This window comes from Phyllobates terribilis, unplaced genomic scaffold, assembly GCF_046119375.1.
Source record: "Phyllobates terribilis strain yellow unplaced genomic scaffold, ASM4611937v1 Scaffold_1__5_contigs__length_1240528914, whole genome shotgun sequence".
In the NCBI taxonomy this organism is placed as follows: domain Eukaryota; kingdom Metazoa; phylum Chordata; class Amphibia; order Anura; family Dendrobatidae; genus Phyllobates; species Phyllobates terribilis.
This window is the reverse complement of record NW_027362761.1, coordinates 727,764,542-727,788,776: the sequence shown is the minus strand read 5'-3', so window position 1 is coordinate 727,788,776 and position 24,235 is coordinate 727,764,542. Positions and strand designations below refer to the sequence as shown.

The 24,235-nt window shown below is 42.1% G+C and overlaps 1 protein-coding gene across 7 annotated transcripts in view; it reads right to left on the bottom strand.

Annotated features, from left to right (window-relative positions):
* MPND (MPN domain containing) overlaps positions 1-24,235 on the bottom strand; it is a 134,450-nt gene that overhangs the window by 91,520 nt on the left and 18,695 nt on the right. For all 7 annotated transcript variants that reach the window (XM_073686364.1, XM_073686362.1, XM_073686365.1 and 4 more), the window contains one exon: positions 16,553-16,758. In XM_073686364.1, the coding sequence (XP_073542465.1) occupies positions 16,553-16,756 (204 nt within the window). In that variant the 5' untranslated portion in view covers positions 16,757-16,758. The remainder of the gene's footprint in view (positions 1-16,552; positions 16,759-24,235) is intronic.

The following is a 24,235-nucleotide window of genomic DNA, read 5'->3' as shown; positions in this document are numbered from 1 at the left end:
CTAAGAAACCACTGCTAAGGACAGGCAACAAGCAGAAGAGACTTGTTTGGGCTAAAGAACACAAGGAATGGACATTAGATCAGTGGAAATCTGTGCTTTGGTCTGATGAGTCCAAATTTGAGATCTTTGGTTCCAACCACCGTGTCTTTGTGCGGCACAGAAAAGGTGAACGGATGGACTCTACATGCCTGGTTCCCACCGTGAAGCATGGAGGAGGAGGGGTGATGGTGTGGGGATGCTTTGCTGCTGACACTGTTGGGGATTTATTCAAAATTGAAGGCATACAGAACCAGCATGGCTACCACAGCATCTTGCAGCGGCATGCTATTCCATTCGGTTTGCGTTTAGTTGGACCATCATTTATTTTTCAACAGGACAATGACCCCAAACACACCTCCAGGCTGTGTAAGGGCTATTTGACCAAGAAGGTGAGTGATAGGGTGCTACGCCAGATGACCTGGTCTCCACAGTCACCAGATCTGAACCCAATCGAGATGGTTTGGGGTGAGCTGGACCACAGAGTGAAGGCAAAAGGGCCAACAAGTGCTAAGCATCTCTGGGAACTACTTCAAGATTGTTGGAAGACCATTTCCGGTGACTACCTCTTGAAGCTCATCAAGAGAATGCCAAGAGTGTGCAAAGCAGTCATCAAAGCAAAAGGTGGCTACTTTGAAGAACCTAGAATATAAGACATATTTTCAGTTGTTTCACACTTTTTTGTTAAGTATATAATTCCACATGTGTTAATTCATAGTTTTGATGCCTTCAGTGTGAATGTACAATTTTCATAGTCATGAAAATTGAGAAAAATCTTTAAATGAGAAGGTGTGTCCAAACTTTTGGTCTGTACTGTATATATTTTTTTGCATTCTGGCGTTGTGGCTAATCCACATGACTCTACAAGTGGGATATATAACCACATGAATTGTCATCTCACCTTTGTATACGATACTCTTTTCACATTTATATACAGTGCCTACAAGTTGTATTCAACCCCCTGCAGATTTAGCTGGTTGACACATGCGGAATTAACTTGGCATTGTGACATTTGTACTGTAGATCAGCCTGGAAGTGGGAAATGCACTGCAGCAAATATTGTTGTTTTTTTTAAAAACGTTAAAAGTTAATTCAGAGTGTCATTTATTATTCAACCCCTCAAACCACAAGAATTCTGTTTGGTCCCCCAAAAGTATTAAGAAGTAGTTCAGGCACCAAGAATAATGAGCTTCACATGTGTGGATTAAAGATCTCTTTTGCCAGCCTTTTCTGACTATTTAAGACCCTCCCCAAACTTGAGAACAGCACTCAGACATGGTCAACATGGGAAAGACAAAGGAGCATTCCAAGGCCATCAGAGACAAGATCGTGGAGGGTCACAAGGCTGGCAAGGGGTACAAAACCCTTTCCAAGGAGTTGGGCCTACCTGTCTCCACTGTTGGGAGCATCATCCGTAAGTGGAAGGCTTATGGAACTACTGTTAGCCTTCCACGGCCAGGACAGCCTTTGAAAGTGTCCTCCCGTGCCGAGGCCAGGCTTGTCCGAAGAGTCAAGGCTAACCCAAGGACAACAAGGAAGGAGCTCCGGGAAGATCTCATGGCAGTGGGGACATTGGTTTCAGTCAATACCATAAGTAACGTACTCCACCGCAATGGTCTCCATTCCAGACGAGCCCGTAAGGTACCTTTACTTTCAAAGCGTCATGTCAAGGCTCGTCTACAGTTTGCTCATGATCACTTGGAGGACTCTGAGACAGACTGGTTCAAGGTTCTATGGTCTGATGAGACCAAGATCGAGATCTTTGGTGCCAACCACACACGTGACGTTTGGAGACTGGATGGCACTGCATACGACCCCAAGAATACCATCCCTACAGTCAAGCATGGTGGTGGCAGCATCATGCTGTGGGGCTGTTTCTCTGCCAAGGGGCCTGGCCATCTGGTCCGCATCCATGGGAAGATGGATAGCACGGCCTACCTGGAGATTTTGGCCAAGAACCTCCGCTCCTCCATCAAGGATCTTAAGATGGGTTGTAATTTCATCTTCCAACAAGACAACGACCCAAAGCACACAGCCAAGAAAACCAAGGCCTGGTTCAAGAGGGAAAAAGTCAAGGTGTTGGAGTGGCCTAGTCAGTCTCCTGACCTTAACCCAATTGAAAACTTGTGGAAGGAACTCAAGAATAAAGTCCACATGAGACACCCAAAGAACCTAGATAACTTGGAGAAGATCTGCATGGAGGAGTGGGCCAAGATAACTCCACAGACCTGTGCCGGCCTGATCAGGTCTTATAAAAGACGATTATTAGCTGTAATTGCAAACAAGGGTTATTCCACAAAATATTAAACATAGGGGTTGTATAACAATTGACCCACACTTTTATGTTTAAAATTTAATAAAATTCAACTGAGCAACATAACTTTTTGGTTTGTAAGATTTATGCTTCTGTTCATAAAACCTACTCTCGTTTGCAGTTTGAAGGCTCTAACTTATTTGCATCTTATCAAACCAGCTAAATCTGCAGGGGGTTGAATACTACTTGTAGGCACTGTATATGCACTAGGCACTTTATTTGAACATGCAGGCATACTAAATTATCTTATTATTATTTATTATTATAGCACCATTTATTCCATGGCGCTTTACATGTGATGCGGATATACATAGCAAAAACATTTACATAATCTTAACAAAACGAGTCAGCGACTGGTACAGAAGGAGCGAGGACCCTGCCCACGAGGGCTCACAGTCTACAAGGGATGGGTGAGGATACAGTAGGTGGGGGTAGAGGAGGTCGTGCAGCGGTATGGTGGGGCGGTGGTTACTGCAGGTGACAGTCTTGGCGGAAGAGGTAGGTCTTCAGGTTTCTTTGAAGGCTTCCTATTATTATTATTATTATTTATTATTATTGCGCCATTTATTCCATGGCGCTTTAGTTTACATCTATTAGAATTCGATTATGGAAATATTTTGCATATTAGTTCTGTGATGTTATTTACCCTGTATGTCTGTATTTGATTTGTATGGATTCATGTCTATGTGTGGTGTTCTATTTCTCCATGTGGATTTCTGCATATACATTTTTTCACATCTTGCATAACAAGTTTAATAGTTCATACCGGTGACTTGTTTACTTGCAGTAGATTTTCCCTTTTATTTAATTTTTACTTGTATTTTTTACTTTTACTTGTATGAAATTTACGTTTAATAAAATTTATATTTTATTAGATTGTTTCAATATTTTTTCTTATCGGAGTTTCTCTTTTGCCTTGATATACTACAGACTCCCATTAAAATCATAGGACCCATTTAGGTTTTCAGGCCTAATGATTTGTTGGGTAATGGGAACAAAGTGAAGGGACAAGTAAAAGAAAGCCTCCTCAAGGCCCAAGTGGAAAAATCCACGGGGTATAATCGGTCGGCTCGAGTGAGACAATTTAAGCCTGGGGATCGGGTAGCTGTGTTAGTGCCCACTGGGGAGAACAAGTGCCTTAACCAGTGGCAGGGGCCCTATAAGGTGGTAGAAAAGGTGAGAGAGAGCTCACCTACAAAGTAAACCAACCAAGAAAAAAAAAGCCCATTCCCATATATTATGGCAACCTGCTAAAACCCTGGACGGATAGGGACCCGCTAGAAACCCCTCACTTGTTAGCCCACTTAGAAGCCAACATTCTGGATGTCAAAGTAGCAGGAAATTTGTCACCTTCTCACAACACAATATGGCCGGAAATTGGTACCCAAAAATAGGGGCAGGATTTGGAGTTACCAGGTCACACTCTTGTCAAACAAGCCTCCCACTTGGGTCAGTTTAAAACCCTGTAGAATTCCTAAGGCCCACCAGGAGTAGTCTCAAAGGAGGCAATACAAAACTGGCAAGGCCCCCCCCCTCACAAAATCAGTTTTGGTAAAGTGGTCCCCTGTAGGCACTGGGAGGTGGGCAGATGGTGCCCAACCCTCGGCTTTGGGCTGAAGGGGAAGGTATGTAGCAATGCCAGGTTGGCTAGGGTTAAATACTAGCTCTGAAGGCTTTGATTAGTACACCTGGCAAGCCCTGCATATAAACAGGCTATGTGTTCATCTAAATCAGTCTGCTGGGGAGGCTGAGCAGACCAGACGTGTCTTGAAGTTGAGGAAAGAAACAAGACTCTCTCTATGAGAAGAGTGTGCACCAAACTGCAATTTTCAGTGGTTTCTATGAACGATAGCAGGCTTGTTTGACCGAATTGGGGCTAGCTCAGCGGTGTCTAAAGTACTCAGGGTCTATACTATTTAATTAGCGCCCGGACAAGGCAAAGGATTTGTTCACGATTTTGTTGTTTTGGTGCTGTGCAACTTGTGGAAAGCAATAAAAATTGCATGTGTTTGGACCAAAACTGCATTGTCTGTGTGAATGCTACCTAAGGCATAATGCCTACCAGAGAGAGTGAACCCCTACAGCATGACAGAAAGGAGTCTTTATCTTGGTTTGCATTTTTCCAATTTAAATTACCTTATATAAATCCTTGCAAAATATTTGAAGCACTTTATTGACGGGTTAGTACAGTCTAAACCATATGAGTTCTGACTATATGGAATAGAGACAATAGGTCTTTCAGAGTAAGCCAAATGGGTCAGGAGTCCAGCCATTTTTGTCACCAAGCTCAGAGATTCACCACTTTTTTCTTTTTTGCTCTTTAGCCAGCAATAATAGTTCCCCCTGTCCATTGACATTCATGAGTGGGTTGAGGGTCATTTACATAGACATGTTCAGCTTTTGCACTTCCAGTGTCCAGAAATGTTATTTTTCTATAAGTAAGCATCCCTGCCTAGCAGCACTCACAATATAAGTTCCCTTTATTGTGGCCTCATATGCATCCAATTTAACCAGTGAATCCAGATGATCAGTATTATGGGTCCAGTAATCAACAAGGACAGTGTAAATTGCAGTTTCTATGTGTTACTGCATTACTGTTGCAAGAGCTTCCCAATTCTTAAGCCTACTAGCCAACATTTTATCCATCTTATTTCTAGGAAGATGCCTGGGTCCATCTCAAGGCTCGCTAAGAATGGATTGATAAAAGAGCCCTAAGCTATTGTTTAATCTAAAAAACGATTGGTCAAATGTAGCGTATGATGTAACGGATTCGTTTTCTCTAATCTATCTAACTGATGTTCTAGGCAGGGCCGGCTCCAGGTTTTTCTGGGCCCCGGGCGAAAGAGTCTCAGTGGGCCCTTTAACACATACCACGATTCATGATGCAGAGATACGGCGGAGAAATATATATATAGTACAATGCAAAGATTTCACTTCATGAGTGATATCTATTGTAAATTCCACAATAGCTCAGAAACCGGTGAATCGCTCCACACAGAATACTGGCCCCCATATAACGCTTCATACGGAATACTGGCCCCCATATAAGGCCCCACACGGAATACTGGCCCCCATATAAGGCCCCACACGGAATACTTGCCCCCATATAAGGCCCCATACGGAATACTGGCCCCCATATAAGACCCCATACGGAATACTGGCCCCCATATAAGACCCCATACGGAATACTGGCCCCCATATAAGGCCCCATACAGAATACTGGCCCCCATATAAGGCCCCATACGGAATACTGGCCCCAACATAAGACCCCATACGGAATACTGGCCCCCATATAAGACCCCATACGGAATACTGGCCCCCATATAAGGCCCCATACGGAATACTGACCCCCATATAAGGCTCCATGCGGAATACTGACCCCCATATAAGGCTCCATGCGGAATACTGACCCCCATATAAGGCTCCATGCGGAATACTGACCCCCATATAAGGCTCCATGCGGAATACTGACCCCCATATAAGGCTCCATGCGGAATACTGGCCCCCATATAAGGCCCCATACGGAATACTGGCCCCCATATAAGGCTCCATATGGAATACTGGCCCCCATATAAGGCTCCATAAGGAATACTGGCCCCCATATAAGGCTCCATAAGGAATACTGGCCCCCATATAAGGCTCCATACGGAATACTGGCCCCCATATAAGGCTCCATATGGAATACTGGCCCCCATATGGAATACTGGCCCCCATATAAGGCTCCATACGGAATACTGGCTTCCCTATAAGGCTCCATACGGAATACTGGCCCCCATATAAGGCTCCATACAGAATACTGGCCCCCATATAAGGCTCCATACAGAATACTGGCCCCCATATAACGCTCCATACAGGATACTGGCCCCCATATAACGCTCCATACAGGATACCGGTCCCCATATAATGCTGCATGCAGGCTGTTACCCCCCACATAATGCCCCATACAGGCTGTCCCCCCCTTATAATGCTCCATGCAGGCTGTTACCCCCCACATAATGCCCCATACAGGCCCCTCCCTTTTAATGCTCCATGCAGGCTGTTACCCCCCACATAATGCCCCATACAGGCCCCCCCTTTTAATGCTCCATGCAGGCTGTTACCCCCCACATAATGCCCCATACAGGCTGCCCCCCCTCTTTATAATGCCCCATGCAGGCTGTCACCCCTCCTCTTTATAATGCTCCATGCAGGCTGTCACCCCTCCTCTTTATACTGCCCCATGCAGGCTGTCACCCCTCCTCTTTATAATGCCCCATGCAGGATGTCCCCCCCTCTCTTTATAATGCCCCGTGCAGGCTGTTCCCCACCTTATAATGCCCCATGCAGGCTGGTCCCCACCTTATAATGCCCCATGCAGGCTGTCACCCCTCCTCATTATAATGCCCCAAGCAGAAATCCCCCCCTCTTTATAATGCCCCATGCAGGCTGTTCCCCACCTTATAATGCCCCATGCAGGCTGTCACCCCTCCTCTTTATACTGCCCCATGCAGGCTGTCACCCCTCCTCTTTATACTGCCCCATGCAGGCTGTCACCCCTCCTCTTTATACTGCCCCATGCAGGCTGTCACCCCTCCTCTTTATACTGCCCCATGCAGGCTGTCACCCCTCCTCTTTATAATGCCCCATGCAGGATGTCCCCCCCTCTCTTTATAATGCCCCTTGCAGGCTGTTCCCCACCTTATAATGCCCCATGCAGGCTGGTCCCCACCTTATAATGCCCCATGCAGGCTGTCACCCCTCCTCATTATAATGCCCCAAGCAGGAATCCCCCCCTCTTTATAATGCCCCATGCAGGCTGTTCCCCACCTTATAATGCCCCATGCAGGCTGTCACCCTCCTCTTTATAATGCCCCATGCAGGCTGTCACCCCTCCTCTTTATAATGCCCCATGCAGGCTGTCACCCCTCCTCTTTATAATGCCCCATGCAGGCTGTCACCCCTCCTCTTTATAATGCCCCATGCAGGCTGTCACCCCTCCTCTTTATAATGCCCCATGCAGGCTGTCACCCCTCCTCTTTATAATGCCCCATGCAGGATGTCCCCCCCTCTCTTTATAATGCCCCGTGCAGGCTGTTCCCCACCTTATAATGCCCCATGCAGGCTTGTCCCCACCTTATAATGCCCCATGCAGGCTGTCACCCCTCCTCTTTATAATGCCCCAAGCAGGAATCCCCCCCTCTTTATAATGCCCCATGCAGGCTGTCACCCCTCCTCTTTATAATGCCCCATGCAGGATGCCCCCCCCCCCTCTTTATAATGCCCCATGCAGGATGTCCCCCCCCTCTTTATAATGCCCCATGCAGGCTGTTCCCCACCTTATAATGCCCCATGCAGGCTGTCACCCCTCCTCTTTATAATGCCCCATGCAGGATGTCCCCCCCTTCTCTTTATAATGCCCCATGCCTCCATACATTAAAAAAAAAAAAAAAAAAAATCAAATACTCACCTCCCTTCTCCTCACCTGCTACCTGCTGCCCGCCGCTCGCTGCTCGGCTCCGAACTCCAGCGTTGTCGGCGTCTTCCCGCTCAGCGCTCCCTGTGACGGCTCAGGGGAGGGCGCGGTGTAAAGACGTCACCGCGCCCTCTGACCTGAGACGTCACAGGGAGCGCAGAGCAGGAAGACAGCTGATCTGCGGAGGCACGGGGAGAGGTAAGTATCGGGCTGCCGGGGCCCTGAGCAAGCGGCGGAGAAGGGCGGGCGCTGACACCGCTCTCCTCCGCCCATAGCCCAGCGGGGTGCGCGACCGCCAGTGGGCCCCTCTGCCTGCTCAGGGCCCCGGCATTTGCCCGGGTGCGCCGGGTGCTGACGCCGGCCCTGGTTCTAGGTCAGTGTGTGTGTAAGTTAGTTTGCCCTTCTTCCGCACTGTGAAGCCAGATGTATAAAAGATACCCATGAAAAATGTTTTATGTGCTAGCCAAATATTACTCTCAAACTTCTTCATATATTATGCCTGCATTTTTATTGATTGGTAGATCAATAAGGCCTAATTGAGTCGCCAGCGATAAAAGAGTTGCAAATGGTACAGACATTTTAAAGGGAACCTGACAGTTCGGATGCGGGCTGCATGATTTCAGCCATGTATGTTTGATGTAAAAAAAACATACTTCAAAAGCCACCCATAAGCAAGCCGAGATGAGAAACTAGCTGGACAGGAGTGTTCCTGGCAGCTTCTCCCCGCCCGCTGCCCTGGAGAGACAAGACTTTCCTCATACACGCACGCAGGGAGAGACACGTCACTCAAAGGGGGCTAGCGGGGAGAAGTCAACTTTTAAAGTATGTTTTTCTCTGATACACTACAACGTTTCAGAGTCAAAAATACCTAGCAGAAGTTGTGCAGCCAGTGTCTGATAAAGTCTCCCCACACCATAGGCAGAATGTATCAGCTGTGAGGTTCCCTTTAAATATAGAAAATACACAATCATCATCTGACTAGGAGGAAGATATATATCTTGAATACAACAATTAAGGCAGGGTAGAAGAATTTTTTAGAGTATAATCAATTTTAGAGTATGTATGGTAAATTGGATAATAGGAGTAACTCCTTTTTCCCCTGTGTGACACTCTTCAAGTATCAGCTACCAGTGTGATTAGAGGAGGACAGGAAGTCGGCATCTACTTAAAGGGGTATTCCTATCTCCAAGATCCTATCCCAAAATGTAGTAGGTGTAATAATAATAATAAGAATATTAGCAAATACCTCTAATTAGAAATGTAGTATACAGTTCTTCTGATTCGCTATGTCTTTCTCCTCATGTGTAGGCATTGCAGGACATTAGGTATTCATGGTTACGACCACTTATATAGTGACAGTTAGTTAGTTGCTAGTGGTCATACCCATGGATACCTAAGGCCCTGGAATGCCTGCACATGAGGAAAGAGACATATCGAATCAAAAGAACTATACTACATTTCTAATTAGAGGTATTTGCTAATATTATTACTATTACACCTAGTACATATTGGGATAGGATCTTGGAGATGGGAATACCCCTTTAAGCCTTGTCCACACAACCCAACAAAAACAGATTGCAAACGGACAGCATTAGGCAGGACCACTATTATGCAATAGGGCAGTGCAGATGAGCAGTTATCGCACTGTCCAAATTTGAGTGTTAAAAAATTAAAAATATAGATATACATCATCGCAGCATGCACTAGTTTTTGTGTGTTGGATGAAACCCGCCCATTCAAGTACATGGGTTTAAAAAATAAAAAAAATTAAAAAAAAAAAAGTCATGAGGAGCTACAGTATTGCAGCCGTTTTGTATGGATACATTGCATTTTTGTAACATAGGAAACTGTAAATGGTCTTGTAAATTGTTATAGCAGCTGCTGTAAAAAAATTTAAAAAAAAAAAGACTGCAAGCGGAAGTCAAGTGAGACTATATTAGAGAGGGAAAAGTGTAGTGTCTGGAATTGCTGGTGCATAATTAAAAGAACATCGGCCATCAGGGTCACTGACTTAAAAGGGAAAGCATTCTTAATAAAGGTGCCAACTCATTTTATGGGGATGTGAGGAGAAAAACAACCTCATGTATTGAACATTCAAATATTTAGGGTGGGATTAGTGGAGAATTGTCTACTCTAGACATTACCCAGATGTTTAGAGAATTCAATAAATACCAGCCTTATTTTGATAGGGGAATAAAACCCTTTACGTAATATAAAATTACCCTACACATAGGTGTTATACAACATTTTCTTATGTACATACTGTTATCTGGATACCAACGTATAAAGTGTACATTGCGCTGTGCAAGTTATACAAAGAAAGAGTGAAGTGGGCGCTGTTATGTCACATGAGCCCTGCAGCCAACGTCATGTGAGCCCCGGGACAGCCTGTGCCAACACCGCTGGAACGTCGTCCGGACTGGAGTATAGGTTTTATTATTTTATAAGGAGGGAACATAATGATTGAGAAGGGTTTGTTCAAGTCATGGGCAACCCCTTAAAGAATGTACCATATGCATATAGTTTTCTATGTTTGAATACTTTTCCTAAATAAATTTTAATTAAAAAAAAAAAAAAAAAACACATTCTCTTTTTGTATTGCATATTCTAACAGCTTTAACTTTTACTTTTCTGCTAACAGAGCTGAATGAGAGTTTATTTTTGGTACGACGAGAAGTAATTTCCAATGTTAGTTGGGAAGTGATATAAAAAAAACAGTAAATGTGTTCTTGTTTTATTCTTTTGGGGTTTTTTTATGGAGTCATGAACCTGAATAAATATAGGACCCAATTCATCATTTGCATTTTTTTATATTTTTTTTAAATCACTTTTTTTCTTTTTTGTTTTGTGGTATTTGTTGACATAATTGTGTCAAATTCTTCAAAATGGTACACATCGTTCTACCTTTTTCAGAGCAAACAGATGCATGTTCCAATAAAATTTAGTAACGTTTGCACAAAAAAAATTTGCTGTTCATAAAATCACTTCAATGCGTAACTAAAATACATAAAAAATGTTGCAGCTTTATAAAGTCGGAATTGATGAATCAACTGAAAGCATCTGGAAACCCCAACCCTGCCCACAACAGTGAACAAAAAAAAAAGTACAAAACATGCAAATAAAAAACAAACAAAAAAAAACCAGTAAATATAAGGGAAAAAAAGGCGTAAATGCAAGAATGAAATAGACCATAGTGCTCATTTCATAGTTCAAGGTATTACAAACATATCAAATATTTTTACTTTTTTTATTTCATGTCCTAAAATAAAAAGCATAAAAGACTACTTGATACCAGGAAAAAGGGTGATTTATTTACTTCAAGGTTTTCTTAATTTTTTTTTTTTGTTAGCACTTTTCTACTTAGTGCCACTAGAAAACTTAAACATCTATTCTGACTGTTGGTATAAGACACTGCATTAATTCTGTATTAAAGTGCCTTATGTCTGTCAGACTGTATTATGCCTTCTAACAGGACCTAATAGGCTTCTTGTTTAACCTCCAACTGCCATCTCAACCAGCAAAGCCCCCTCTGATTGTCAACCATCTAGTCTCTATTTAAAGCAGCATCTAAAGGGTTGAACAGCCATGATGGGTGCTAGCAGAGCATCCTCTGCTTTATACAGCTGATGGAATGGACTAAGTTCCTGAGCGTGCTCAATCCCTGTGTCATACATGTACTGTAGGATGTGCAAAATTCTGGCAATATAAGGCACTGGTCACCAAGAAGTTAAAACAATCTAGGTCTGCAATAGGGGCTAACTTTCTGATTGCTGGGGGATTGACCATTGGGACCCCAGCGTTCCAGAGAAGCAGTGCTCTAAAGAGCCCTGTGTGAATAGACAGGAGGTCCATCTTGCTCACTACTGCTCCATCCATTTTTGCTCAGCAATCTCCAGTGTTCACATTATCATGCAGATAGGGGATAACTTTCAAACTTGACAATACCCTTTAACTTCTGATCCGAGAAATCATCTGTTGTGAATTCTGTCCTATTTACTATATATAGGAGTGTTATCAATCCCAATCCTGCTTGTGATGATAATTAGATAAATTTAGTAAAATATCACTATCAAATCATTAAGTAAATGTAACAAAACTGAAGGACTACCCATCACAAAAATGTAACCTCCTTTTTTATTTTTATATATTACAGGAAAAAAAATAAAAATTCAAAATATGAGTAATTACAAAATTATTAAGGAAAGGACTGTTAATATTATGAGAAAATCTATGCAAATAACATGCTTATATGTTTTTCAGCAAAAAGTCGCCGCCATTTCCCAACATACTTAGCAGCGATGCATCATTCCACAGCACAGAAGTGATTTATCTGCTCTGAGCAATGTGGCTTCTTTTACTGATCTTTTTTCCTGCCACTCTGCAGCTTCACTATCTACCATTATCCTACTGGTCTGTGTTCTGATCGCAGTGATACTGCTCCAATAAGAGCAAAGACCAGTGTGACAGTGATAGACAGAAGCTGCTGACAGGCAGGGAAAAGTCTTTTAACCACTTCGCACCAGAGCCTGTTTTTGCCTTCGTGACCGGGCCAATTTTTTCAATTCTGACCACTGTCACTTTATGAAGTAATTACTCTGGAACGCTTCAACGGATCCCCCTGATTCTGAGATTGTTTTTTCGTGACATATTGTACTTCATGATAGTGGTAAAATTTATTCGATATCACTTGCGTTTATTTGTGAAAAAAATCAGAAATTTGGCGAAAATTTTGAAAATTTTGCAATTTTCAAACTTTGAATTTTTATGCCCTTAAATCAGAGAGATATGTCACACAAAATAGTTAATAAACAACATTTCCCACATGTCTACTTTACATCAGCACAATTTTGGAACCAAAATTTTTTTGGGTTAGGGAGTTATAAGGGTTAAAAGTTGACCAGCGATTTCTCATTTTTCCAACAAAATTTACAAAAACATTTTTTTAGGGACCACATCATATTTGAAGTCACTTTGAGGGGTCTTTAAGACAGAAAAAAACCCAAAAGTGACAACATTCTAAAAACTGCACCCCTCAATGTGCTCAAAACCACATATAAGAAGTTTATTAACCCTTCAGGTGCTTCACAGGAATTTTTGGAATGTGGAAGAAAAAAATTAACATTTAACTTTTTTCACAAAAATGTTACTTTAGACCCAATTTTTTTTATTTTCACAGGGGTAACAGGAAAAAAAGGACCCCAAAATTTTTTGTGCAATTTCTCTTGAGCGCGCTGATACCCCATATGTGAGGGAAATCCACTGTTTGGGCGCACTGCAGGGTTCGGAAGGGAAGGAGCGCCATTAGACTTTTTGAATGTAAAATTTGTCTGAATAATTAGCAGACGCCATGTTGCGTTTGGAGAGCTCCTGACGTTCCTAAACAGTGGAAACCCCCCATAAGTGACACCATTTTGGAAACTAGACCCCTTAGGGAACTTATCTAGATGTGTGGTGAGCACCTTAAACCCCAAGGTGCTTCACAGAAGTTTATAATATTGAGCTGTAAAAATAAAATTTTCACATTTTTCCCACAAAAATGTTTTTCATCCCTTAATTTTGCATTATCATAAGGGTAATAGGAAAAATTGCACCATGAAATTTGTTGTGCAATTTCTCCTGAACACGCTGATACCCCATATATGTGGAGGCAAACCACTGTTTGGGCGCACGGCAGGGTTTGGAAGGGAAGAAGCGCCATTTGACTTTTTGAATGTAAAATTTGTTTGAATAATTAGCGGATGCCATGTTGCATTTGGGGAGCCCCTGATGTGCCTAAACAGTGGAAACCCCCCACAAGTGACACCTTTTTGGAAACTAGACCCCTTAGGGAACTTATCTAGATGTGTGGTGAGCACCTTGCACCCCCAGCCGCTTCACAGAAGTTTATAATATTGAGCCGTAAAAATAAAATTTTCACATTCTTCCCACAAAAAATGTTTTTCATTCCCTAATTTTGCATTATCATAAGGGTAACAGGATAAATTGCACCATGAAATTTGTTGTGCAATTTCTCCTGAGTATGCCGATACCCCATATGTGGGGGAAAACCACTGCTTTGGTGTACGGCAGGGTTCGGAAGAGAAATGTTGGCTGGGATAGGTTGCAGACACCATGTCACATTTGAAGAGTCGCTGACATGCCGAAACAGCAGAAACCCCCACAAGTGACCCCATTTTGTAAACTACACCTCTCAAGGAATTCATCTAGGGAAGTAGTGAGTATTTTTTAATTTTTAAATTTATACCATTGGGCAGTGAAAAAAGCATAATTATATTTTTACCACAAAAAAATGTTTTACCCTCAGCCATACGGCGAGATCTGGGGGGGACGGAGTGCTATTTGACAATTGGAGAACAAATTATTGTAGAATAGGCATTTGGATTTGGGAGCACAAAATTTTCTGAATTTCTTTTGGGGGGCAAGGGCCATTTCGCTTTTCCAGAGCCTTTCTGCTACCAGTAACTTGGAAGTCCCTTATATTTTTAACAGATGACGGACCTGAGTGGGGACTAGCTTTTTTTGAGGACTGAGTTGAAGCTTTTATTGGGAACATTTTACGTAACATTTATCCGGCGCTCTAGGCTGAGCACTTACATCGGGGTTTCCATCTAAATTTCCAAGTGATATAATTCAGATGAAACCCCTGCAGGATACATTCACTGTAATGAGGCAGCAGAGTTACTCTGGACTCCGTCTGGCCTCTGTTTAGCGGTGTCCTTTTTTTCAGAAGTGCACAAAACTGTGGCCAACCGCACTTTTATGCACGCCTAAAACAAATGACACCGTGGGATCCCAGGCCAGACGGCATCCACAGTGCCTATATCTGCCTCATTACAGGTAATCTTCCGTCATGGGTTCCGGCTGAATCACATATTTCAGAGATTTACACGGAAACTCTGGTGTAAGTGCTCAGCGCAGAGCGCAGGATAAATGTAAGGCTCTGCGCCTTACTGCGATCTTTGGGAGACATAATAAACTAATCAGTAGCAGGTGAAGAATTGGTTTTATTTATTTTTTACGCCGTTCCTAGTGTGATATAACTGATTAGATTACTTTATTCTTCGGGTCGGTGCGATTACAGAGATACCAGATTTATATCGGGTTTTTATGACTGACAGCTGTCACACATTAAAAGACGCTTTTTTTTGCAAAATCTAGTTTTTGCATCGCCATATTTTGAGAGCTATAATTTTTCCAGATTTTGGCCGACAGAGTCATGTGACGGCTTGTTTTTTGCGGGACGAGTTGACATTTTTATTAGTACCATTTTTGGGTACGTGACATTTTTTGATCGCTTTCTATTCCGTTTTTTGGGAGGTAAAATTAACAAAAACCAACAATTCAGGAATTGTTTTGAGGTTTTTTTTTTATGCCGTTCTGCGTGTGGTAAAAGTGATCAGGCAGCGTTATTCTTCGGGTCAGTACGTTTACAGCGATACTACACTTACTGTATATTTTTTAATGTTTTGGCACTTTTACACAATAAAACCATTTTATAGAAAAAATATTTTTTTTGCATTGCTTTATTCTGAGAGGTATAACTTTTTTATTTTTCGGCTGATGGAGCTGTATGGTGGCTTGTTTTTTGCGGAACAAGATGACGTTTTCAGCGGTACCATTTTTATTTCCATTTTGCTTTTAGATCGCATTTTTTTCCACTTTTTGTTTGGCGATATGATGAAAAAGCATAGTTTTTGCTCCATTTTTTATTTATTTTTATTACGATGTGCACAGAAGGAGTTAATTAGTGTGACAGTTTTATAGCTCGGGTTGTTTCGGACGCGGTGATCCCAAATATGTGTACTTTTTTTATTTTTGCATAAATATACGGATTTATCGGTTTAATATTTTATTTATTTATTTTTATTTATTTAGTAATTTTTTTTTAACAGTTTAAAAACATTTTTTTTTTACATTTTTACTTAGTCCCTGTATGGGACATTAATTTTTATTTTTCTGATCACTGATCTCATGTAATGTAATAGACATGTATTACATTACATGAGATCTTCCCTGACTGTTTCACAGTCAGTCTCCTGCCTGGCTTCAGCTGCAGGCTGAGCCAGGCAGGACACCATATATGGCAGATCTGGAGGCGGTCATGTGGCCTCCAGCTGCCATAGCAACGTCAGGTCCTGGAAGGTATAAGGGGGCCGTCGGAGAGATAAGTGGACGACCCCCTCTCCTCCTGCTGTCTTCTATATGCCGCGATCACTATAGATCGCGGCATATAGAAGACAGCAAAGGGTTAATATCACTGGGACCTGATCCAATCAGGTCCCGATGATGTTCCCTGTCAGAGCTATCGCTCTGCACCGCTCCCGCAGCGCTTGCAAGACCCTGGGGGTCCTGAGCGCTGCGGGACCACCCACCGTTTTTAAACATCGGCGCTGCACAGAGCCCAGGCAGCGCGGACGTTTATCTACAGTGGGCGGTCGGGAAGAGGTTAACAAAGAGCATGCATGGTGCAAAAAGACAAGTGAGAACCCTGCCATCCACAAGATGGCAGTACGCTTCTTTTAAAAAATAGGTACGGTCCATAAAACTTTCACAGCAGTCAGTAACCATCTAAAATAAGTAACCAGAATACATAACATTTTTTAACAAAACTAGATTTTTGGTGATATGTCCTCTATAACTTCAAACAATGGGTACAATAGATATTTTTTACATATTCCTAACATACTTGTTAGCAGAGGTTGGAAACAGTTTGATAGCTAAGCAAAATGTAAAGATATAAATGATCTCACCAAGTAGAGTATAGATAAGACCCCTTGGCCCGGCTCTATCAGGCCATCTTTCAAGAGTACCCGCAAGGTGATGCCCCGCTTTGTCAAAAAGTTGTTTGCCTTTTCAGAGTGAAGCACTCTTCCAGAACTCTCAGTTTCATTATCTTCCAGTTCCTCATCATCATCTTCCAGTACTTCTTCACCCCAAGAAGATTGCTCCTCCATTACTAAGAAAAAGAAATAGTATTCTAGTCACCAGTTTAAGAAAAAATATTTCAGGAATGCTACAGGGAAAACCGATCTGCTCTTAAAACCAAAATAGCTGTCTGTAACATACCCATGTTTGGTTGATTTACAGTTATATGAAAAAGTTTGGGCACCCCTATTAATCTTAAGCTTAATGTTTTATAAAAATTGGTGTTTTTGCAACAGCTATTTCAGTTTGATATATGTAATAACTGTTGGACACAGTAATGTTTCTGCCTTGAAATGAGGTTTATTGTACTAACAGAAAATGTGCAATCTGCATTCAAACAAAATTTGACAGGTGCATAAGTATGGGCACCTCACCAGAAAAGTGACATTAATATTTAGTAGATCCTCCTTTTGCAAAAATAACAGCCTCTAGTCACTTCCTGTAGCTTTTAATGTGTTCCTGGATCCTGGATGAAGGTATTTTTGACCATTCCTCTTTACAAAACAATTCCAGTTCAGTTAAGTTTGATGGTCGCCGAGCATGGACAGTCCTCTTCAAATGATCCCACAGATGTTCAATGATATTCAGGTCTGGGGACTGGGATGGCCATTCCAGAACATTGTAATTGTTCCTCTGCATGAATGCCTGAGTAGATTTGGAGCGGTGTTTTGGATCATTGTCTTGCTGAAAGATCCATCCCCTGCGTAACTTCAACTTTATCACTGATTCTTGAACATTATGGTCAAGAATCTGCTGATACTGAGTGGAATCCATGCGTCCCTCAACTTTAACAAGATTCCCGTTGCCGGCATTGGCCACACAGCCCCAAAGCATGATGGAACCTCCACCAAATTTTACGGTGGGTAGCAAGTGTTTTTCTTGGAATGCTGTGTTTTTTTGCTGCCATGCATAACGCCTTTTTGTATGACCAAACAACTCAATCTTGGTTTCATCAGTCCATAGGACCTTCTTCCAAAAAGAAATTGGCTTCTCCAAATGTGCTTTTGCATCCCTTAGCCGACTCTGTTTGTGGCGTGCTTGCAGAAACGGCTTCTTTCGCATCACTCTCCCATACAGCTTCTCCTTGTGCAAAGTGCGTTGTATAGTTGACCGATGCACAGTGACACCATCTGCAGCAAGTTGATGCTGCAGCTCTCTGGAGGTGGTCTGAGGATTGTCCTTGACTGATCTCACCATTCTTCTTCTCTGCCTTTCTGATGTTTTTCTTGGCCTGCCACTTCTGGCCTTAACAAGAACTGTCCCTGTGTTCGTCCATTTCCTTACTATGTTCCTCACAGTGGAAACTGACAGGTTAAATCTCTGAGACAGCTTTTTGTATCCTTCCCCTGAACAACTATGTTGAATAATCTTTGATTTATGATCATTTGACAATTGTTTTGAGGAGCCCATGATGCCACTCTTCAGAGGAGATTCAAACAGGAGAACAACTTGCAAGTGGCCACTTTAAGTAGCTTTTCTCATGATTGCATACACCTGGCTATGAAGTTCAAAGCTCAATGAGGTTACAAAAGCAAAAAAAGTGCTTTAGTAAGTCAGTAAAAAGTAGGTAGCAGTATTTAAAACAAGAAAATGATAAGGGTGCCCATACTTATGCACCTGTCAAATTTTGTTTGAATGCAGATTGCACATTTTCTGTTAGTACAATAAACCTCATTTCAAGGCAGAAACATTACTGTGTCCAACAGTTATTACATATATCAAACTGAAATAGCTGTTGCAAAAACACCAATTTTAAGAAAACATTAAGCTTAAGATTAATAGGGGTGCCCAAACTTTTTCAGAAGATCTCCCCTGCCCAAAAACGAATCTAGTGCCATCATCATAGTAGAAACTTGGAGCCAGATTCATCATTTGCCATTTTTTAAGTCACTTTCTTTGTCTTGTGGTATTCATTGACATTTTATGCACCAAATTATTCAAAATGGCACACGTGGGGTTCATGAATTTTTCGCAAAATCAAAAGTGCTCTTTATTTTTGTCTTGCCCTTTTTCACCTTTTTTGAAAGCAAAGTTATTATTCCACTATAATCCGCGAAATTTTCAGGCGTACATAAAATCACTCCAGGGGGACTGGAGTAAGAATTTGGCGCAATTCAAAAACAGGCTAAAAAAGCAAAGACTAGATAATAAGTATGCAAATGCAATAATGAATCGGGCCCTTTATCGCAAAAGCCTAACATTTGGTCTTGTAAATGTCATTCATTGCTGATGTATAAAAACAGGTGCTATATGATAGCAATGAAAAATCATGTTTTTCTGGATGAAAATCTGACTTTTTTTATTTTTTAAATGCTTGTGTGAACTTAGCCTTAAAATGTAGCTGCGGTTTTAATTTTAATTTCATAAAATCATAGTTCTCATGAAAATAAGCAACTTTCTAATATATCTTATCAAAGAAATCTGCTTCTTTCACCTCCTAGAATTCTCTTTCACTCACAAATCACAGGTAAAATCTGATTTTAGAGAAGACTGTTTTTCCCATTATTGAGATAGGAGATGACAGTTGGTGCTTTTAAAATTCAATGAAGGGGAGGAGCTATAGGCAATGGGAAGATGGGAGGAGCTAGAAGAAAAAACTCAGACATTCTGCTGCAAGTTTCCCTGACTCAACAGGGCCTTATCTGTGTATGGCCTATTTCACATGTCAGTGTGTTCCCGTTTTAGGTCAATTAGGATTACCATCATTTTTAATATTTGTCAAATGCCAGAATAATGAGAGCGAATGTTTTAAGGCATTTTTATTACTTACTGCAAAGTCAAAAGTTTACATACACTAAGATTACTATGCCTTTAAACAATGCTGGACAGCCCATATGATGATGTCATGTGTTTGGAAGCTTCTGACAAAATCTGAGTTAATTTGAGACACACCTGTGGATGCATTTGAATGCACACCTGAAACACATTGCTTCTTTGTGTAGCGTCATGGGAAAGTCTAAAGAAATCAGCCAAGATATCAGAAAGAGAATTGTGGACTTGCACAAGTCTGGCTCATCCTTGGGTGCAATTTCAAGATATCTGAAGATGCCTAATTGATCTGTATAAACAATTATACGCAAGTACAAACAAAATGGGAATGTCCAGCCATCATACCGCTCAGGAAGGAGATGGGTTCTGTGTCCCAGAGATGAACGTGCTTTGGTCCGACATGTGAATATCAACCCAAGGACAAAAGCAAAAGACCTTGTAAAGATAATGGCAGAAGGTCTAAAGATTGTGTCAATAACCGCAATGAAACGAGTAATGTATCAACCTGGGTTGAAAGGCCATTCAGCCAGGAAGAAGCCATTACTCCAAAAGAAACATAAAAATGCCAGATTAATGTTTGTAAATGCACACAGCAACAAAGATCTTAATTTTTGGAGACATGTCCTGTGGTCTGATGAAACTAAAATTGAACTTTTTTGGCATAATGACCATCGTTACATTTGGAGGAAAAAGGGAGAAGCTTGGAGGCCTAAGAACACCATCCCAACTGTGAAACACGGGGGTGGCAGCATCATGTTGTGGGGTTGTTCTGCTGCAGGAGGGACTAGTGCACTTCACAAAATAGATGGCATCATGAGAAAAGAAGATTATGTGCCAATACTGAGTTAACATCTCAAGACATCAGCCAGGAAGTTGAAGCTTGGGAGGAAATGGGTCTTCCAAATGGACAATGATCCGAAGCATACTGCCAAAATGGTAACAAAGTGTCTTAAGGATAACAAAGTCAATATTTTGGAGTGGCCATCACAAAGCCCTGATCTCAATCCTATTGAAAATTTATGGGCAAAGCTGAAAAGGCAGGTGCGAGCAAGGCGACCTACAAACCTGGATCAGTTACACCAGTTTTGTCAGGAGGAATGGGCCCAAATTCCGACCAACTATTGTGAGAAGCTTGTGGAAGGATATCCCAAACGTTTGACCCAAGTCATTCAGTTTAAGGGCAATGGTACCAAATACTAATGGAATGTATGTAAACTTTTGACTTTGCAGTAAGTAATAAAGAGGACTTAAAGCATTCTCTCTCTCTCATTATTCTGGCATTTGGCAAATATTAAACATTATGTTAATCCTAATTGACCTAAAACGGGAAAGGTTTATTCTGATTTCATGTCAGATATTGAGAAAAACATGCATATGTGTCTTTTTATATAGTGTATGTAAACTTCTGGTTTCAACTGTACATATGAATATTTAGCATATGGGAGATGGCCACATTTAGGCTGCGTGCACACGATGCGTTTTTCATGCGTTTATGCTGCGGAATTTCCGCAGCGGAAACGCATCAAAAACGCATGGTAATCCGCACCCCATGGTCCCCAATGGCATTCCGCAATGTCAATGCACATGCTGCGGATTTTTCTGCAGCGTTTCTGCAGCGCAAATAAATCCGCAGCATGTTCATTTATTTTGTGGAAGCGCAGCGGAAGCGCCGCCATTGACTTGCATTGAGACGCATAGAATCCGTGTCTGTACATTTGTACAAGCGGATTTTATGCGTCTCTATGTGCGGATGGTACCCAGTTCTGGAGGAGAGGAGACTCTCATCCAGACCTGGGTACCATTGTACCTGTAAAAAAAAGAATAAAATAAAAAATAAAGTTTAAATTCACCTGTCCAGCGGCTTCTCTCTGCTTGCCGGCAGCGCTTCTCCTTCCAGGACCTGAGATGACGTCGCGGTCATGTGACCGCAGGCTGTCTCGCGATGTGCCGACAACCCCGAAGAAGCCAGGACGAGCGCTGCAGCACATGCCGGGGCATCGGGGGTGAGTATAGCTTTATTTTTTTTATTTTTACGGTCACACTGTATAAATCCATGCCGTTTGCATGGATTTATACAGTGTGACCTAGTTGTTAAGCACTTTCCATGTGATGCTATCGCCTGGAAAGTGCTTGTCAGTCCGCATGCAGAAACATGCGTTAACGCATGTGGGTACGCATGTGAATCCGCATGTATTCTGCAGGAAAAACGCATGCACAATCTGCATGCATTTTTTCTGCCAGGGAGATGCAGAAATGCTGCAGAAATTTTCAGCTTCATTTCTGCATCGTGGGCACATAACCTTTTAATCTATTATATATGCTCAATGGCCAAAATCAAGCCATTTCCCATGTATCATACTAAAAACATATATATGGGAAACACAGCACACTACGTAAACTGGTGTAGTTTCGCATGTGCTGTGCAATCCCACATAAAGATAGGTGAACAAATTGCATAAGTGAAAAATATTAGTATCGCAAGAAGTAAATACCCATTATTGTCGTTGTGGCAGTGTGCCAGCCCTTAAAAACCCCTTAACGACCAATGACGGGGATAACCTGTCATGGCTGGATGCACGTTTGCGCACCATCCCCGTCATGACTTTGAACTGTCACTGCATGTAAACATGCAGTGACAGTTCAGTGCCGACAGTTGTCACAGACAGCTCAGCGGCAGGGGCAGAGGTGCAGGGACCCATGCCGTCGGTTCCTGCACCCAGATCGTTATGATGGGTCAGTCAATCTGACTGACCGATCACAGCATGATCGCGCAGGAGAAGCTGTAATATCAGTTTCTCTTGCCCGATCAGTGCCGGAGCTCAGCGCTGCCAGTGGCTGAGCTCTGGCACTAAACAGCAAGGAGCGGTGTCAGCACCGCCCCTGGCTGTTAACCCCCTGAATGCTGCGATCGAGCGCAATCGCAGCGTTCAGGAGGCAGGCAGAGGGCTGGGAGCTCCCTCTGCCTTCAGATCGGCGCCCCCACGACGTCAGGGACCCGACCATTGCCATGGTGACCCAGGGTCGTCATGACAACCACCGGGTCACCAAGCTATGGAAAGCTCCTAAGACCAATGCACAGCTTTCACTACAGGTTTAATGTACTGCAATGCTAGTGCATTGCAATACATTATACCTGTGGAAAAAGTGAAAAAAGTGAAAGTGGGACTAAGTAAAAAAAAATAAAAAAATCTAAAAATCTAAAAAAAAAAAAAAAAAAGTTAAAAAATAATAAAATATATTACACTAACAAATAAACATTTTTATGTAAAAAAATAAAAGCCAACAAAAAAAGTACACATATTTGGTATTGCCGTGTCCGGAAAGACCCGCTCTATAAACGTGTCACACTAGTTAACCCCTTCAGTGAACAGCGTAGAAAAAAAAACAACACATGGGAAACCATACCTTTTCATCATACCGCTGGAAAAAATTGGAATAAAACGCAATAAAAAAGACGGATGCAAATAAAAATGGTACCGCTGAAAACGCCATATTGTCCCGCAAAAATCAAGCCGCCATACAGCTCCATCAGCCGAAAAATAAAAAAGTTACAGCTCTCAGCATACAGCGATGTAAAGATAAAAACTTTTATAGAAAAAATAATGTAAAAGCGCAAAAACATAACAAAATTACATAATTGTGGTACCGCTGTAAACGTAGTGACACAAAGAAAAAAGCTGCCTTATCAATTTTACTACAATAGTAACAAAAAAAAAAATCCTGAAGTTCTGGTTTTTGCTCTGCCTCCCCAAAAATCAGAATAGAAAGCGATCAAAAAAATGTAATTTGCCCGAAAATGGTACCAATAAAAACGTCAACTTGTCCCGCAAAAAACAAGCCGTCACATGACTCTGTCGGCCGAAATTTGGAAAAATTATAGGTCTCTAAATATGGCAATGCAAATATTAGTTTTTGCAAAAAAAAAAACGTCTTTTAGTGAGTGACAGCTGTCAATCATAAAAGCCCGATATAAATCTGGTATCACTGTAATCACACCGACCCGAAGAATAAAGTCGCCTAATCACTTTTATACTGCACGAGGAACGGCTTAAAAAAAATATATAAAACCAATTCTTCACCTGCTGCTGATTTGTTTATTCTGCCTCCCAAAGATCGCAGAATTGTTTGGCTCACATTTATCCTGCACTCTGCGCTGAGCGCTTACACCGGGGTATCCGTGTAAATCTCTGAAATAAGTGATTCAGACGGAACCCCAGGCAGAAGATTCCCTGTAATGAGGCAGATGGAGGCACCGTGGACGCCGTCTGACCTATGATTTGGCGGTGTCCATCTTTTTAGGTGTAGATAAAAGCGCGGTCGGCCACAGTTTTGAGCACCTCTGAAAAGAAGGACAAGGCTAAAAAGACGCTAGACGGAGTCCAGAGTAACTCTGCAGCCTCATCTCATTATAGTGAATGGAACCCCCAGGGGTTTCATTTGAATCACGTCATTCGGAGATTTAGATGGAAACCCCAATGTAAGTGCTCAGCGTAGAGCGCTGGATAAATTTGATCTAAAATGTTATGTAAAATGTTCCCAATAAAAGCTTCACATAAAAGCCCCACTCAGGTCTGTCATTTGTTAATGGAAATATAGGGGGCTTCCACGTTACTGGTAATACAAAAGGTTCTGGAAAAGCAAAATGGCTCCTCGCCCTCCAAAACAAATTCAGCAAATTCTGCGCTCCCAAATCCAAATCTCCCCTCCCTTCTGAGCACCGCAGTGTGTCTAAACTAGAT